This window comes from Gorilla gorilla, chromosome 18 (assembly GCF_029281585.2).
Source record: "Gorilla gorilla gorilla isolate KB3781 chromosome 18, NHGRI_mGorGor1-v2.1_pri, whole genome shotgun sequence".
NCBI lineage: Eukaryota > Metazoa > Chordata > Mammalia > Primates > Hominidae > Gorilla > Gorilla gorilla.
This window is the reverse complement of record NC_073242.2, coordinates 36120601-36136317: the sequence shown is the minus strand read 5'-3', so window position 1 is coordinate 36136317 and position 15717 is coordinate 36120601. Positions and strand designations below refer to the sequence as shown.

The window sequence follows — 15717 nt, the reverse complement described above, 5'->3', positions numbered from 1 at the left end:
CGAGCGTGGTGGCTCACGCCTGTAATCCCAGCACTTTGGGAGGCTGAGGCAGGTGGATCCCCTGATGTCAGGAGTTCGAGATCAACCCGGCCAACATGGTGAAACCCTATCTCTACTAAAAATACAAAAATTAGCTGGGCGTGGTAGCAGGTGTCTGTAATCCCAGCTACTCCGGAGGCTGAGGCAGGGAGAATTGCTTGAACCCGGGAGTCAGAGGTTGCAGTGAGCTAAGATCACCCCACTGCACTCCAGCCTGGGTGACAGAGCAAGAATCCGTCTCAAAAAAAAAAAAAAAAAGAAAGTGTTGAGTGTGTAAGATTTGCCTGTTGTGTGACTTTGGGCACATCACTTTTTTCTGAGATACCTCTGGCTGCCTCCGTCACAGGGTAGGCTAATGTAGGGGAAAGGACTTTTAAACTGCAGTTGACCCTTGAACAACACGGGTTTGAGCTGTGTAAGTCCACATTTGGTTGAATTTTTTTTCAACCAGACATGGTTCAATAATACAGTATTTGTGGGATGCAAAACCCATGTATGTGGAGGACCACCTTTTCCCATATGTGGGTTCCGCAGGGCTGACTGGGGCTTGAGTGTGCGTGGATTTGTGTACACAGTGGGGGTGGGGGTGTGTCCTGGAAACAGTCCCCCACATACACCAGTGGACATCTGTGCTTTCAGAATCTTCAATGGTCAGCCGGGTGCAGTGGCTTACACCTGTAATCCCAGCACTTTGGGAGGCTGAGGCGGGCGGATCATGAAGTCAGGAGATCAAGACCATCCTGGCTAACACAATGAAACCCCGTCTCTGCTAAAAATACAAAAAATTAGCCGGACGTGGTGACAGGCACCTGTAGTCCCAGCTACTTGGGAGGCTTAGGCAGAATGACATGAACCCAGGAGGCGGAGCTTGCAGTGAGCCGAGATCATGCCACTGCACTCCAGCCTGAGGGACAGAGCGAGACTCCGTCTCAAAAAAAAAAAAAAAAGAATCTACAATGGTCACTGACTTGCTGCCTCTCTGAGGCAGTCTGCATCTCAGTAAAATGAGGCATTCTCCTTTCCTGGCCTCACTCTCTTATATTTCTTATCCATTGACCCCCATTCTTATTTCCCAGGTAAAACAGCGCATCAGATTATGTGCCCAAACCCGCCTTTCTTCTGGCTGTCCAGTGATAATGGGATCCGCATCCTTATGAAGCCCTGATTCCTTCCTCTCTTTAATTGGGTGTCTGCTTTCCCTTCTGTATGATCAGCTTCTCTGCATTAGCCCTTTCTTCCCGTGCAGAAAGCATATATGAATCCCTTTCCTGTTGCCAAAAGTGAAACCATCAAACCTCGAGCAGTATCTTCAAAGGGTTGGCTAAATTCCCCCAATCTGCTTCCCCACCGTCCCATTTACAACCTTGCCTCCTGGCTGGTTTTCACCCCCCTCCACTGAAACGACTCTCACCACTTTCCCCACCCTCATGACAAATGCAGCGGGCACCAGAGCAGCAGCTGATCCTCCACTCTCCCTGAAACACTTTCCTCTAGATTTCCCAGATAAGATGCTTACCTGGTTTTCTTCCTACCTCTGGCTATTTTTCCTTATTTTTAGTGGAGACGGGGTCTTACCATATTGCCCAAGTTGGTCTTGAACTCCTGGCCTCAAGTGATCCTCCTCCCTCGGCCTCCCAAAGTGCTGGGATTACCGGCGTGAGCCACCGCGCCTGGCCACTTTCAAGACTCTTCTTGAGTGCTTTCTTCTGGACATGGTGTCATGGACTCCAGACGAACTCCAGACCTGATATCTCTAAGCTATTATTGCCAATCCCCTCCCTCATGCTGACCTAACATTCAACATGTCCAGACTGGGGTGTAACAATTGCCCCACTTAAGCTCCTGTCTTGCTCTTCATCCTGCACCCCCATCTCAGTGACACTGTCCTGCAGTCACCCAAGCTAAGAAATGAAGTCAGTCCCATCTCCTTTCCCTCAACCCCAGGTCCACTACTATGAGTTCCAGCTCCCTACAGATGTCAGATCCATCCTTCCCCTCTAAGCCCTCAAGGCTTTGCTACCTTGGATACTTTAACTTCACTTCCAAAACCCTCTTGCTTTTTGTCCCCCCATTCCACCCCAGGGAACATTTGCAAGCTCTAATGACCCTGGAATGCAGCTTTAGGGGCTCTCTCCACACTTCCCGAACCCCAGCTTCACCTTCCAGACCCAACTTAAACATCACCTCTGAGAAGAGCCTATCTTCCTCCATCATAGCACCAGTTGACACTGGACTGCAAGTGCCTATTTACTTGTCTCTGCCATTCATTGGCTGTAGCAAAAATGGACAGAAAAGATTTACCTAGCCAGGCATGGTGGCTCATGCCTGATCTCAGCACTTCGGGAGGCAGAGGTGGAAGGATTGCTTGAGGCTAGGATATGGAGACCAGCCTGGGCACCATAGCGAGACCCTGTCTCTACAAAATAAATAAATTTATTTTTATTTTTTATTACTATTTTTTTTGAGACAGAGTCTCACTCTTGTCACCCAGGCTGGAGTGCAATGGTGTGATCTCAGCTTACTGCAACCTCCACCTCCCATGTTCAAGCAATTCTCCTGCCTCAGCCTCCCAAGTAGCTGGGATTACAGGCATCTGCCACCACGCCCAGCTGATGTTTTTGTTTTTTGTTTTTTTGAGATGGAGTCTCACTCTGTCTCAGCCTTCTGAGTAGCTGGGATTACAGGCTAATTAATTTTTGTATTTTTAGTAGAGATAGGGTTTCACCATGTTGGCCAGGCTGGTCTCGAACTCCTGACCTCAGGTGATCCGCCTGCCTCAGCCTCCCAAACTGCTGGGATTACAGGCATGAGCCACCTTGCCTGGCCCAAAATAAATTTAAAACGCATGGGTTTGGATTTATGATGGGCTGGATTCCCTAGGCCTCTCATAGTACCCCATGCCAGAGCAAACTGTAGCCCCAACCACTGCCTGGCCTCTATGCCTGTAGGCTGCTGGCACTGAAGTGGGTTGCACAGTAGAAAACAAGAAAAAATAATTTTTTATAACTTTGGAGTTTTACATTTTTATTTATTTTTGAGACAGCCTCACTCTGTCGCCCAGCCTGGAGTGCAGTGCCACAATAGTAGCTCACTGTAGCCTCGACCTCCTGTGCTCAAGTGATCCTCCCACCTCAGCCTCCTCATTTGCTGTGACTACAAGTGTGCCTCACCATGCCCAGCCTTTTTTTTTTCTTTTTTTAATAGATGGGGGTCTCACTTTGTTCTGCAGGCTGATCTGAAACTCTTGACTTCAAGAGATCCTCCTGCCTCCGCCTCCCAAAGTGCTGGAGATTACAGGCATGAGCTGCTAGGTCCAATCGCTTTGAGATTTTTTTGGTTTGGTTTGGTTTGTTGTTTTTTGTTTGTTTGAGGCAGTTTTCCTCCGTTGCCCAGGCCGGAGTGCAATGGCACTATCTCGGTTCATTGCAACCTCTGTCTCCCAGGTTCAAGTGATTCTCATGCCTCAGCCCCCTCAGTAGCTGGGATTACAGGCGCCCGCCACCACACCCAGTTAATTTTTGTATTTTTAGTAGAGACCGGGTTTCACCATGTTGGCCAGGCTGGTATCGAACTCCTAACCTCAAGTGATCTGCTAGCCTCGCCCTCCCAAAGTGCTGGGATTACAGGCGTGAGTCACTGTGCGCCGGGCTGGGTAAGCTTACATAACAAAGCAGTTAAAACCTTTAACGTAGTGTTATTACAGTTTTCTCTCCTTCACTAGACTGAGATCTGAGGGTCGTGCCTTGCTCACTGGAGCTCTGCCGAATGCAGTGCGTGTCTGATCTTGAACATAGTATATTTATGGGCCCTTTCAGATCTAAGGTTATGAGGACGTAACCAAGGGCCAAGTGTGCGATCACCTCCTACCCCCAACACAAACCGAGGTGCCGGGAACCCCTTTTAGGTTTACATCCCCATTTGGTTCCTTGACAACTCACTTGGCACCTGAGCCTGGAGAACCCCAACTTTCTTCCTCTCCCACCCAACTCACTCACAGGCACGGGTGGGGTGAGGATATAATACTTTATTCACTAACACGGGTCGAGGGAATGTAGTGATGTGGGGTGGGCACTGTTTTCCAGGGACCCCGGCAGGGGATTCTCCCTGTCTCCCAGTTCCAGGGCAGCCGGGCCTGCCGTCCCCTCAATTTCCCAGACCCGGAGGCCAAGGCGAGGAGGAGCCTGGGTTAGTGCAGCCAGGTCGAAGCCCCAGCGCGCCCCTCCGCAGCCCTGCGGGACTCAGCTGCCCTCGCACTCCGGGCAACGCTCGGTGGCAGTGGCGGCCGTGGCGCCAGGGGTCAGCTTGAAGTCCCTGCCGCAGCCGGCGCAGATATACAGGCGGCGCCGCATGTGCGCGCGTCGGTGGCGAATGAAGTGCGAGCTTAGGCGGAAGCGGCGGCCGCACTCGGCGCAGGGGTAGGGCCGCTCGCCTGTGTGCGTGCGCGCGTGCTCCGCCAGGTTGGAGCGGTGGCCGAAGCGACGGCCACACACAGCGCAGCGGTGCGGCTTCTCGCCCGTGTGCACGCGCCGGTGCTTGGCCAGCGCCGAGCTCTGAGCGAAGCGCGTGCCGCAGTCGGCGCAAGCGTAGGGCCGCTCGCCCGTGTGCGTGCGTCGGTGGCGCGCCAGGCACGAGCTGCCGCCAAAGGCGCGTCCGCAGTCCGGGCACGCGTACGGCTTCTCGCCCGTGTGCACGCGCAGGTGCTGTGCGTAGTTGGAGCTTTGCGCGAAGCGGCGGCCGCAGTGCGCGCATGCGTACGGCTTCTCGCCCGTGTGCCGCCGCCGGTGCTGCCGCAGGTTCGAGGCGGCCGAAAAGCGTTTGTCGCACTCGGGGCACTCGTAGGGCCGCTCGCCCGTGTGCGTGCGGCCGTGTTTGGTCAGCGCCGACTTCTGTGAGAAGCGCCGCCCGCACTCGGTGCACCCGAAGGGCCGTTCGCCCGTGTGCGTGCGCGCGTGCTTGGCCAGCGTGGAGCGGCGCGCGAAGGCGCGGCCGCAATCGGGACACGCGTGGGGACGCGCCGGGCCGGCGGACGGCGCGGGCGCCTCGCCCGGGACCTGCGGGGAGAGGGTGATAGGTCAGCCCTTAGCGGCAGGCCCCGGAGCCAGAGACCTGGGTCTCCACAGGCTGCTCCCTCTGTGAGCCTCAGTTCCCCATCTATGAAATAGGAAAGGCCACGGTGCTGCCTCCCAGGATGGCTGTGCGCATCCAGTGAGATAATGCGCGTAACGCACACATCACAAAGCCCAGTGGCGTTCTAGCTATTTTTATTAATTCAACCAATATTTACTGAGGGCTTGCAGTGTCCTAGACTTTTCTAGGCACGGGGATTCCGCATTAAATAAAAAGCATTAAAAAATTCCTGCTTTCAGGAATAATGGATAAGGAATGCTGGTATTGGGGATGCTACAGATTTAAACAGGGTTGTCAAGACACTTTACCGATATGATAACATGAGCAAAGACTTAAAGGAGGTGACAGAGCAGGCTACGTGGATAGCCCTCTGAGGAGCACTGCAGAGGGAACGGCAGGGCGCAGAGGCGGGAGTTGCCTGCTGTTCCAGAGATGGCAAGAAAAATTGGTTAAAGCAGAATGCATGATGGGGGGAGTCACGGATGTAGTGGTGGAGATCTCTTGGCATATAGGGCCTTGTATTTGTTATATTTGGCTTTTTTTTTTTTTTTTTTTTTAAGAGACAGGGTCTTGCCGTGGCCCAGGCTTGCTCCCGAACCTCCTGGCTCAAGCAGTTCTTCCTGACTCAGCCTTCTGAGTAGCTGGAGTTACAGGCACATACCACTGTGCCTGGCTCTGGCTTTTATTATAAAGGAGACAGGGAACTGTAAGAGGAGATGTCAGAGGGCTTTGAGCAGGGAAGTGACCATATCCTACACATTTAAAAAGGCTCCCCTCAGGCTACTGGGGTTGAAAACCAAATGAAGGAGTTGGAGAGAGCAGAAGCAGAAGCCCAGTGAGGAGGCCACTACAGCCACCTGGCAAGAGAAGATAGTGGCTCATACCCAGGTGACAGAAGTGGACGGTGGATGGTGGAGGTGGTGAGAAGTGATTGGCTTCTGGATCTATTTGCAGTGTGAGACAATAGATTTAATAAGAGATTAGATATGAGGTGTGAAGAAAAAGATCAAAATGACTTCAAGGTTTTTGAGCTTAGCAACTGCAAAGGTGGAGTTGCCATTTACAGAGATGAGGACGGTGGGAGGAGCAAGTTGAGAGGGGAGATCTGTTTTGGATGGTGTCACGGCTTCTTGACATATCTGGAGCTCAGAAGCGAGGCCTAGACTGGAGATGTTAATTGAGAAGCTGTCAATCTATAGATGGTTTATAAAGCCTTGAGAATGAGTGGATGAGATCATCCAGGGGATGGGCAGAGAGAACCTAGGGCAGCGGCAGCAAGATGGGGAGAAGCCAGGGAGGGAGGAGAGCAGGAGAGGGGCATCCTGGAAGCCAGGCCAGGACCAAGTCCAGGCTCTTAATCAGCTTTGAATAGCAAACACCTATCATTTTTTAAGCAGTGAAGAAAAAGGCAAGGGTAAAAGCCAAATGTTATTCTGAGGTCTGAAATGAAACAATCTGAAAATGAGCCAGTTTCACAAGCTCTGGCCTTCTAGAGATAAAAATCAGAAAAAGGAAAGAAATGCCTTCTAAGAGGCACATGAAGGGAAAACATTCTGGACTAACAGTGAAGAGTATTGAGGGCATATTGCTCCCTTCTTAGAAAAGAGAACGCTCAAAACCCCAGCAAAACTGATGTCGCGTATCTACTGTGGCCAAGCAATTAATTCATGACCAAATGAAGTGCCTGGGGCATATTAAGGACAAGACGGTGTCAGCTTCTCCCATATTCGATCTCCACAAGGTAATTATCATCATCCCTATTTTACAGATGGGGAGACAGGTGAAGAGAGAGGGACAGCAAGGCCAGGTGCAGTGGCTCACGCCTGTAATACCAGCACTTTGGGAGGCCGAGGCAGGTGGATCACGAGGTCAGGAGTTCGAGCCCAGCCTAGCCAAGATGTTGAAACCCCGTCTCTACTAAAAATACAAAAATTAGCTGGGTGTGGTGGCGGACGCCTGTAATCCCAGCTACTCGGGAGGCTGAGGCAGGGAACTGCTTGAACCCGGGAGGTGGAGGTTGCAGTGAGCCAAGATTGCACCACTGCCTCCAGCCTAGGTGACGGCAAGACTCCATCTCAAAAAAAAAAAAAAAAAGGGTGACAGCAGAAAATAGTAGGGCCTTCTGTTTCTGAAGCTGCAGGAGGGCAACTTCAAGGCCTTCAAGATAGTTTGTCAAAAGGTAGTGGCTTTGTGGTAACCAACTCAGAAATTAGAAAATAAGCCAGGCGTGGTAGTTCACGCCTGTAATCCCAGCACTTTGGGAGACCGAGGTGGGCGGATCACTTGAGGTCAGGAGTTCAAGACCAGCCTGGCCAACATGGTGAAACCCTGTCTCTACTAAAAATACAAAAATCAGCTGGATGTGGTGGCTCATGCCTGTAATCCCACCTACTCAGGAGGCTGAGGCAGGAGAATCACTTGAACCCGGGAGGCAGAGGTTGCAGTGAGCTGAGATCATGCCACTGCACTCCAGCCTGGGGAACAGAGTGAGATTCCATCTCAAAAAAAAAAAAAAAAAAAAAAAAGAGGCCGGGCGCGGTGGCTCACGCCTGTAATCCCAGCACTTTGGGAGGCCGAGGTGGGCAGATCACAAGATCAGGAGATCGAGACCATCCTGGCTAACATGGTGAAACCCCATCTCTACTAAAAAAATACAAAAAATTAGCCAGGCGTGGTGGCAGGTGCCTGTAGTCCCAGCTACACGGGAGGCTGAGGCAGGAGAATGACATGAACCCGGGAGGCGGAGCTTGCAGTGAGCAGAGATGCGCCACTGCACTCCAGCCTGGGCAACAGAGCGAGACTCCGTTGAAAAAAAAAAATTAGAAAACAGGGCAATTTAGAAAATTAGTGACCAAGAGAAATCTGGTTTAAATAGTATCTATACTGATAACAATAGCAACAATCAATGACAAAGTATTAAGCTTTGACAGCACTATGTATGTTATTGTATTAAATCCTCTTGTCACCCGCCTTGAGCTGGGTGTTCTCTCTTTTGATAGCTGAGAAAGCTGAGGCTGAGGGCGATGAAATTCACATGGCCAGTGGGAGCCAGGATGGACTCAGGGTGCCCATGAGACCATGCCGTCATTCAGGCTACACTGTTGTGAACTCACGTGACCAAGATGTGACAGAGGCTGGATTCCACGTCCCTGGCACACTCCAAGAGGGATTCAAGGTTAAAATACAACTTGATACTTTAAATGGAGAAACTCCCCACAGTATGTTTGGCACCATCTGAATTCAAGGTCACATTTTCCAGTCTTGCCCTGGTTTTGAAATCTGTTAGTTTATTTCAATACATCAGCCACTGTGGAGAGAACTTGTCTCATCAGATCTACATTTTTCTGGCCCGTTTTTCCTTGGCACCCTCTTTCAGGTGACTTTGGACAGCCTGAGGGCTTCCTCATGCTGAGTTCACTGACTTCTGAAAAAGAAATTCTCCATACAAACACTGTTGATGTCTCCAGCCCAGGAGAAGGGGCCTTGGATGCCCGAGGAAAAATCTTGGTAAGAGGAGCTGAATCCAGCTCATTAAGATCCTCCTCTGCCCCAGTGTCCCGAGAAAGGCCAGGTAGGCTAAGTGAGATCAAATTCCCAGTATGAGGCCAGGTGCAGTGACTCACACCTGTAATCTTAGCACTTCGGGAGGCCAAGGAAGGAGGATTACTTGAGGCCAGGAGTTGGACACCAGCCTGGGCAACACAGTTAGACCTCGTCTCTACAAAAAGTGAAAAATTAGCCAGGTGTGGTGGGGTGCACTTGTAGTCCCAACAACTTGGTAGGCTGAGGAAGGAGGATCACTTGAGCCCAAGAGTTCAAGGCTGCAGTGAGCTACAATCACGTGCCACTGCACTCCAGCCTGGGTGACAGAGCGAGATCGTGTCTCTAAAAAAAGAAAAAAAACCCAAAACTTCCCAGCATGAGGTATGAGGTGGTATGTGGGCAAACTTTAAAAAAGTCTCATTATAATTGTTACACATTTATTTTCACAAATATTAAAAAAACAAGATATCGCATGAAACCCACAATTTCATCAGTACTATTGTTTAGATGAAGGTACATTTACTTAACAAAACAATGTGAATCTATTTGAAGAAAAACATTAATAAATAATGTGAGTACAACATATGAGCAATACACATGTGACTGAAACTTGGCAAATACCAGACTAGGTGATCATTAATGGCCCAAGCATGTCTTAAATTCTACAACTATTAGATTTAAAAATTAGAATAAATGGTATTTGCACTATAACAGGAGGCTACTGTGAACATATAATGTAGTGTAATAATATAATAATCCAGGTATTAGAAGTTAGTGATTTTTGTTTTCCTGCTTAAATGTTTTTTAATCAGAGCAAACATCCCAGTTTCTTCCTTAGCCATTACTTCTCTAATTAATAAAATAACTCCCACTTGTTAGGCACTCACCATGTGCCAGGAACTGTGCTAAGTGCTTTTTACCAGTACTGTCTTTCTAAATTCTCGCCATGGCTTTGGTTAGGTACCTTAGCCCTGTTTTATATATAAGGAAATAAAACTCAGAAGTTAAGTGACTACACAAGGCAAGGCTATTCAGCTAATAAATGGCAGAGCCAGGGTTTGAACTGAATTTACTCATTTTCCAGAACACCTATTCTCTTAACCATGATGCAATTCTTTTTTTATTCTCTTTTTTTTTTTTTTTGAGAAAAGGTCTCACTGTGTCACCCAGGCTGGATGCAGTGGCATGATCACGGCTCACTGCAGCCTTGACTTCCCGGGCTAAAGCAATCCTCCTGACTCAACCCCCCAAATAGCTGGCGCTACAGGGGTGTGCCACCACACCCGGCTAATTTTTGTATTTCAGTAGAGATGGGGTTTTGCCATGTTGCCCAGGCTGGTCTCGAACCCCTGAGCTCAATCAATCCTGCCTCAGCCTCCAAAAGTGCTGGGATTACAGGCAAGAGCCATCGCGCCCAGCCTCCATGATGCAATTCTAATCTCACTGACTAGAGTTTGAGGCCACTTACACAGCTTGTCTCCCTCCCCTGGCCCCTTTTTGTGGTCACAGTCTTCCTTCATTTTGGCACAAACTATTAAACACAACCACTGTCTTCTAGTTCCTTGCTGGAGGATGTGTGGTCCACAGACCAGCAACATCAACATCACTGGGAACTTTTTACAAATGCAGAATCTCAAATCCCAGTCCAGATTTTACTGAATTAAAATTCTCATTTTAACAAGACCCCTGGGTGATCTGTATGCATGTTAAAAATTAAGAAACTGATCTAGACGAGAAAAGAGCTACTCCTGGAGAAAGCAGGGAGCAAAGGTGAAGAGGGCTTTGCGGGCTGAGACCACAAGGGGGGATGGGATAGGTGTCGAGGGGATGAAGCCAGAATGGCATGAGGTCAGATGGTAAAGAGCTTTGAATGCCAAGTTTAGGAGCTGAGACCTCACCCTGAGGGAAACAGAAAACCACTCAAGGGTTCAAGCCAGGGAAAGATAGGTTTGGATGTGCATGGAGCCCTCTGAGAAAATCTTTCTAAAAGATAGATTGGGTTTTGACGGCAGAGGGAGAATACTCCAGCCCCTGCATGCAGCGTAATTAAGGCCCTTCTGGACAGTGACTGGCCACAGGACTGACAATAGCTAGGACTCACTGAATGTCACCACTGGAAGGTGTTTTCGAGGTCACCATTTCATAGATGGAGAAATGAGGCTCAGGAAGGCCCACAGCAAGCTAATGATCGAGCACCCTTCTGGGCACGGTGCTAACAGTTCAAGGGATATGTGTGCATAATCCTCAATTCCACCCATCTCCTCCAAATCTAGTCACCTTGATGACACTTCTCAGACTGGCATTCAGGGGTCTTACTCTATTACCCCATTTTACAGATGAGAAAGCCAAAGAAAAGCTGGTAAACGGTGGAGTTAGGACCGCTACATGATACCATTCACAATCTGGCCCTGTGTGCCTTTCATGACTAGCCATGTCAGACCTTCACCGCACATACCCCTTGGCTCTAGCCAGGTTCCTAAATGGCCCCTTTTCCTTATCATTGCTGTTACTACCTTAGAGCAGGCCCTACCTGGCCTGGGCTCCCTGTAGCAGCCAATAATTCTTCTAAACAGAAAATCCAATCATGTCCCTCCTCTGATTTTTTTTTTTTTTTGAGATGGAATCTTGCTCTGTTGCCCAGGCTGGAGTGCAGTGGTACAATCTCAGCTCACTGCAACCTCCGCCTCCCAGATTCAAGCAATTCTCCTGCCTCAGCCTCCCAAGTAGCTGGGATTGCAGGCAGGCGCCACCACACCCGGCTAATTTTTGTATTTTTAGTAGAGATGGGGTTTCACCATGTTGGCAAGGCTGGTCTCGAACTCCTGACCTCAAGTGATCCGCCCGCCTCAGCCTCCCAAAGTGCTGGGATTACAGGCATGAGCCACCACGCCTGGCCTGTTTTTGTTTTTTGAGACAGGGTCTCTCTCTGTTGCCCAGGCTGGAGTACAGTGGTGCAGTCATGGCTCACTGCAGCCTTGAACTCCTGGGATCATTCAGCCTCCAGAGTAGCTAGGACTACAGGCATGCCACCATGCCCAGCTAATTAAACATTTTTTTTTTTTTTTTTTGTAGAGATGAGGTCTCCCTATGTTGCCCAGGGAGGAATCGAACTCCTGGGCTCAAGTGATCCTCCCACCTTGGCTTTCCAAAGTGCTAGGGTTACAGGCGTGAGCCACCACGCCTGGCTCTTCCCATGATTTAAGGCTTCTTATGGTGCCACAGAACCTAACACAGTATGTCCTGCCCTAGCTTGCAAGGCCCCTCTGTCCCCCAACTGCCTTTCCAGTCTCATTTCCTCTGAGTCTTTGCTTTTGCTGTTTCCTCCTCCTGGAATGCCCTTCCTCCTCCTCCATGTGCCAAACCCCCGCAAAGCCTTCAAGGCCCAAGTCAAAAATCATCTCCTCTGGGAAGCCTTCCCCACTGCCTTGAGTCATTTGTCTTCAATCCTCTGTGCCCCCACATTCACTTGCCTGATCAACCCCAGTTCTCATGGTTCAGCCCAGGCCTTTGATAAAAATGAGTTGAGCCAGGCGTGGTGGCTCACGCCTGTAATCCCAACACTTTAGGAGGCCGAGGCGGGCGGATCACGAGGTCAGGAGTTCGAGACCAGCCTGACCAATATGGTGAAACCCCACCTCTACTAAAAATACAATAATTAGCTGGGCGTGGTAGTGCGCACCTATAATCCCAGCTACTCAGGAGACTGGCATGAACCCAGTAGGTGGAGGTGCGGTGAACCAAGATTGCGCCACTGCACTCCAGCCTGGGCGACATAGTGAGACTCCGTCTCAAAAAAAAAAAAAAAAGTTGAAAAATCTCGAGAAGGATGACCTTGCCCAAGGTCCTGAGCTTTGGGGAGAAGAATAAATGTAACAGCAACTATTTCCGTGTTTATTTTGTGCCAAACACAGTTCTAACTCTGTGCATGTGTTGACTCATTCATTCCTCACAACTCCAAGATGTAGGTGCTGTTATAATTTCCCTTTTACAAATGAGGAAACTGAGGCGTGGAGCGGTTAGGGAACTTGGCCAAGGTCACACAGCGGGTAAATGATGGAGCTGGAAGTCCACCCTAAGCTCTGGAGCCTGTGTTTGTAACTTAGAGGCCAAAGGTGGAGATCAGGCAATCGCAGGGCCAGAAGAGGCAGGCAGAGCTGGATAATGGGCGAAGGGGGCCCGCAACAAACACAACCAGATAGTTATTAGACTATCCGGAGGCCTGAGGAGCTAGTCCCCTCCCCCAGCACCCAGCAGGCCCACTAGGGGGCAGCAGAGCGTTCTTTCCCTGGGAACTGGCTCCTGGGCAGGAAGAATCAGAGTCCCGGCCCCTGCAAGCTGGGTCCCTGGGGCCAAGCCCTCTGCTGGTACTCAGGGCTGCTCGGGCTGGGGGCAGACAGAGTCCTCTGGGGTTCTGAGAAGCGGAAACGTATCTGGTGGCAGTTAGGGTCTCCAGGGGGTGAAATTTAACTCATATTCTGATCTCAAAACCTTCAAATACCCTCAGAATAAAAGCCAGACTCCCTGTGTGGCCTGCCAACCACCCCCACTCATCCACACTACAGCATGACCGAACCACCCACCCTCACTGCTGCAGTGCACTACTCACTCGTCTGAGCCTCTATAAGGGCCATTTCTGGCTGGATACGGTGGCTCACACCTATAATCCCAGCACTTTGGGAGGCTGAGGTGGGAGGATCACCTGAACTCAGGAGTTTGAGACCAGTCTGGCCAACATGGCAAAACCCCAACTCTACTGAAAATACAAAAAATTAGCCGGGCGTGGTGGTGCATGCCTGTAATCTCAGCTTCTTGGGAGGCTGAGGTAGGAGAACCACTTGAACCCGGGAGGTGGAGGTTGCAGTGAGCCGAGATCACGCCACTGCACTCCACCCTGGGCAACAGAGCGAAACTCTGTCTCAAAACAAAACAAAAAAAAATTAGCCAGGTGTAGTGGTGCATGCCTGTAGTCCCAGCTACTTGGGAGGCTGAGGTGGGGGGATCACCTGAGCCCAGGGAAGTCAAGGCTGCAGTGAGCTGTACTGCATTACAGCTTGGGTGACTGAATGAGACCCTGTCTCAAACAATAACAACAGTAATAATAAAAGAGTCATTTCCTCTGCCTGGGTCCATCACCCCACTTCTGACCCCAGACTCCTACTAGTCTCACATAAGCCATCCTTTTACTAACTTTGAGACCTGTGGCCAGTTACCAAACTGCCCTGGGCCTCAGTCTCCTCATCTGTAAAATGGAATAAATGCTACCGACATCATAGAATCGAGGTGCTTAGAACAGTGCCTGGCACATAGAAAATGCTAGGCAAGGGTTAGCTATTGTTACTGTTGCTGTTGAACTAACCTGACCTTTCCCCGACCTCTAAATCTGAGTTAAGTTCCCACTTCTAGGCTTCATCATCCCCCTGTACCTGCAGCCATCACACGGGATTCTAACTGTGTGGTTACCCTTCAGTCTAACATCAAGCTCCATGGGGGATCCAAGGACGGAGTTTAATCTCCTGCACCCAGCAGGAAGCCTGGGACAGTAGGCGTGACTTTTGTATGATGGAAGCCCAGGCAGTGGGGCAGAAGGATGGGCCAATCCTGAGGTTTTAGATCTGAGATTCTGGGAAAAGTAGGAGCAAGATCCCTGGCTTCTATCTGAGGGAGGCTGGGCCTGGACCAGGTTTGGGGACAGTGGGCCCCAGGGTGTGTGTGACACATACCTCCTTGTTGTCCATGGGGATCTTGAGTTTCACCACCTCATACTTCTCCTCACCCTCATCCTCCTCACCCTTCACCAGCAGCACCATCTCCTCCTGCATCTCTTCCTCCTCCTCTTCCTCTGCCTGCTGTTCGCCAGGCATCTTGGTGTCCTGAGGCGGGGAGCTGGATCAGAAGCTCAGGACCCGCCACCCCCCCCGCCCACCGTGGCCCTGGCCCAGCAAGGCAGTGCAGCCGCGGCTTCTCCCGCCCTGCCCTGGTCTCCGAATCTGGTCCTCTCCCGTCCACCCCAGCCCGGCCCCACGCTCTGGCACAGCCCCGGGACCAGCTCCGAGGGCTCGCGTTCACCCCACTCATCCCGGCATTCAAGGCCTTGAACAGTTCGAATCTCCAGCCCCCGCAAGTCGCCACCATCCTTGCGCTGAGTCACTCCCCAGCGCCCGGGTCGGCGACCTGGAGCTCTGGGGCACGGGCTGGAGGCGGGATCGGGGCGGAAACCCCGGGGAGGGGGTGCGCACTCACCAGCCGAAGGTTCGGCGCTCGCGGTGCCCCAGGCCTGGGCGCCGGGCGGTTGGGCACTCAGCGAGGCCGCGGCTCCGGGGGCGGGGAGGGGGCGGGGCCGCAGGGACGGCCGGTCATTGGTCCGAACATATAGCCCCACCCCCTGGGGCGGAGCCCGAAGGACCCAGGCGTCCGGCCCAAACGGCTCGGAGAGGGCGGCGAGCTCAGACTTGGCGTCCTCCGCAGTCCCCCGACTCCCAAGCACCTGGAGCCGCCCCAGCCCGGCGTTCAAGGTCATTGCCGCCGAGTTCCAACCTACCCTCGCGGCCCGTCTCCTGGGGCCGGCTTGGAGGTCTCCGCTGCGCCCAGTGCCTCTGCTCCGCCCGAAATAGGCCACGTGCGCTCCCGCCCCGGCCTGGGCCTCTCCCTGGCGCCCCGCCTGGAGGGCGGACCCTGTTGCCTCCTCACTTCTTCCATTCCCTCTTTATCTCCTCTGCCGTCTTTTCTCCATCTTTCTCGGCTTCGCCTATTCCGCTGGCCTCTGGGATATCTTGCTCCTTGAATACATCCTAACCAATTCAACATCCACCCAAGCTACCGCTGTCGCGTCATGCGTGGGGTGCTTACCATGCGCCAGCGCTGTTCAGCGTCTTACACACCTGGTCTCATTTGATCCGCATAACGATGGGTCCTGATCCATTTTACAGATGAGCTCACTGAAGTTCAGGGAGGTAAACTGATTTGCCTAAGTTACACAATAAGGATGTCATAGCATCCCTGACAATCAGT

At 51.4% G+C, this 15717-nt stretch overlaps 1 protein-coding gene and 1 non-coding gene across 4 annotated transcripts; one reads left to right on the top strand and one right to left on the bottom strand.

The window, feature by feature from the left end:
* The first annotated feature begins 2882 nt into the window (after window positions 1–2882).
* On the top strand, window positions 2883–3017 carry LOC115931133 (small nucleolar RNA SNORA42/SNORA80 family). The gene has a single exon (XR_004067685.1). It is a non-coding gene; the product is annotated as a small nucleolar RNA SNORA42/SNORA80 family (small nucleolar RNA).
* A 1026-nt stretch (window positions 3018–4043) lies between these two features.
* Window positions 4044–15537, bottom strand: ZNF771 (zinc finger protein 771). 3 transcript variants are annotated; one of them, XM_031002896.2, is made up of 3 exons: window positions 14950–15537; window positions 14430–14579; window positions 4044–5090 (listed from the first exon to the last, which is right to left on the bottom strand). In XM_031002896.2, exons 2-3 carry the CDS (start codon window positions 14568–14570, stop codon window positions 4278–4280), a joined length of 954 nt encoding a protein of 317 aa, XP_030858756.1. In that variant the 5' UTR covers window positions 14571–14579; window positions 14950–15537; the 3' UTR covers window positions 4044–4277. The 3 variants fall into 3 exon arrangements, with proteins under 3 accessions (XP_030858756.1, XP_030858757.1, XP_055221887.1); XM_031002897.3 differs by having other exon boundaries at window positions 15248–15537; XM_055365912.2 differs by having other exon boundaries at window positions 14430–14592; window positions 14950–15032.
* Between the last annotated feature and the right edge of the window lie 180 nt (window positions 15538–15717).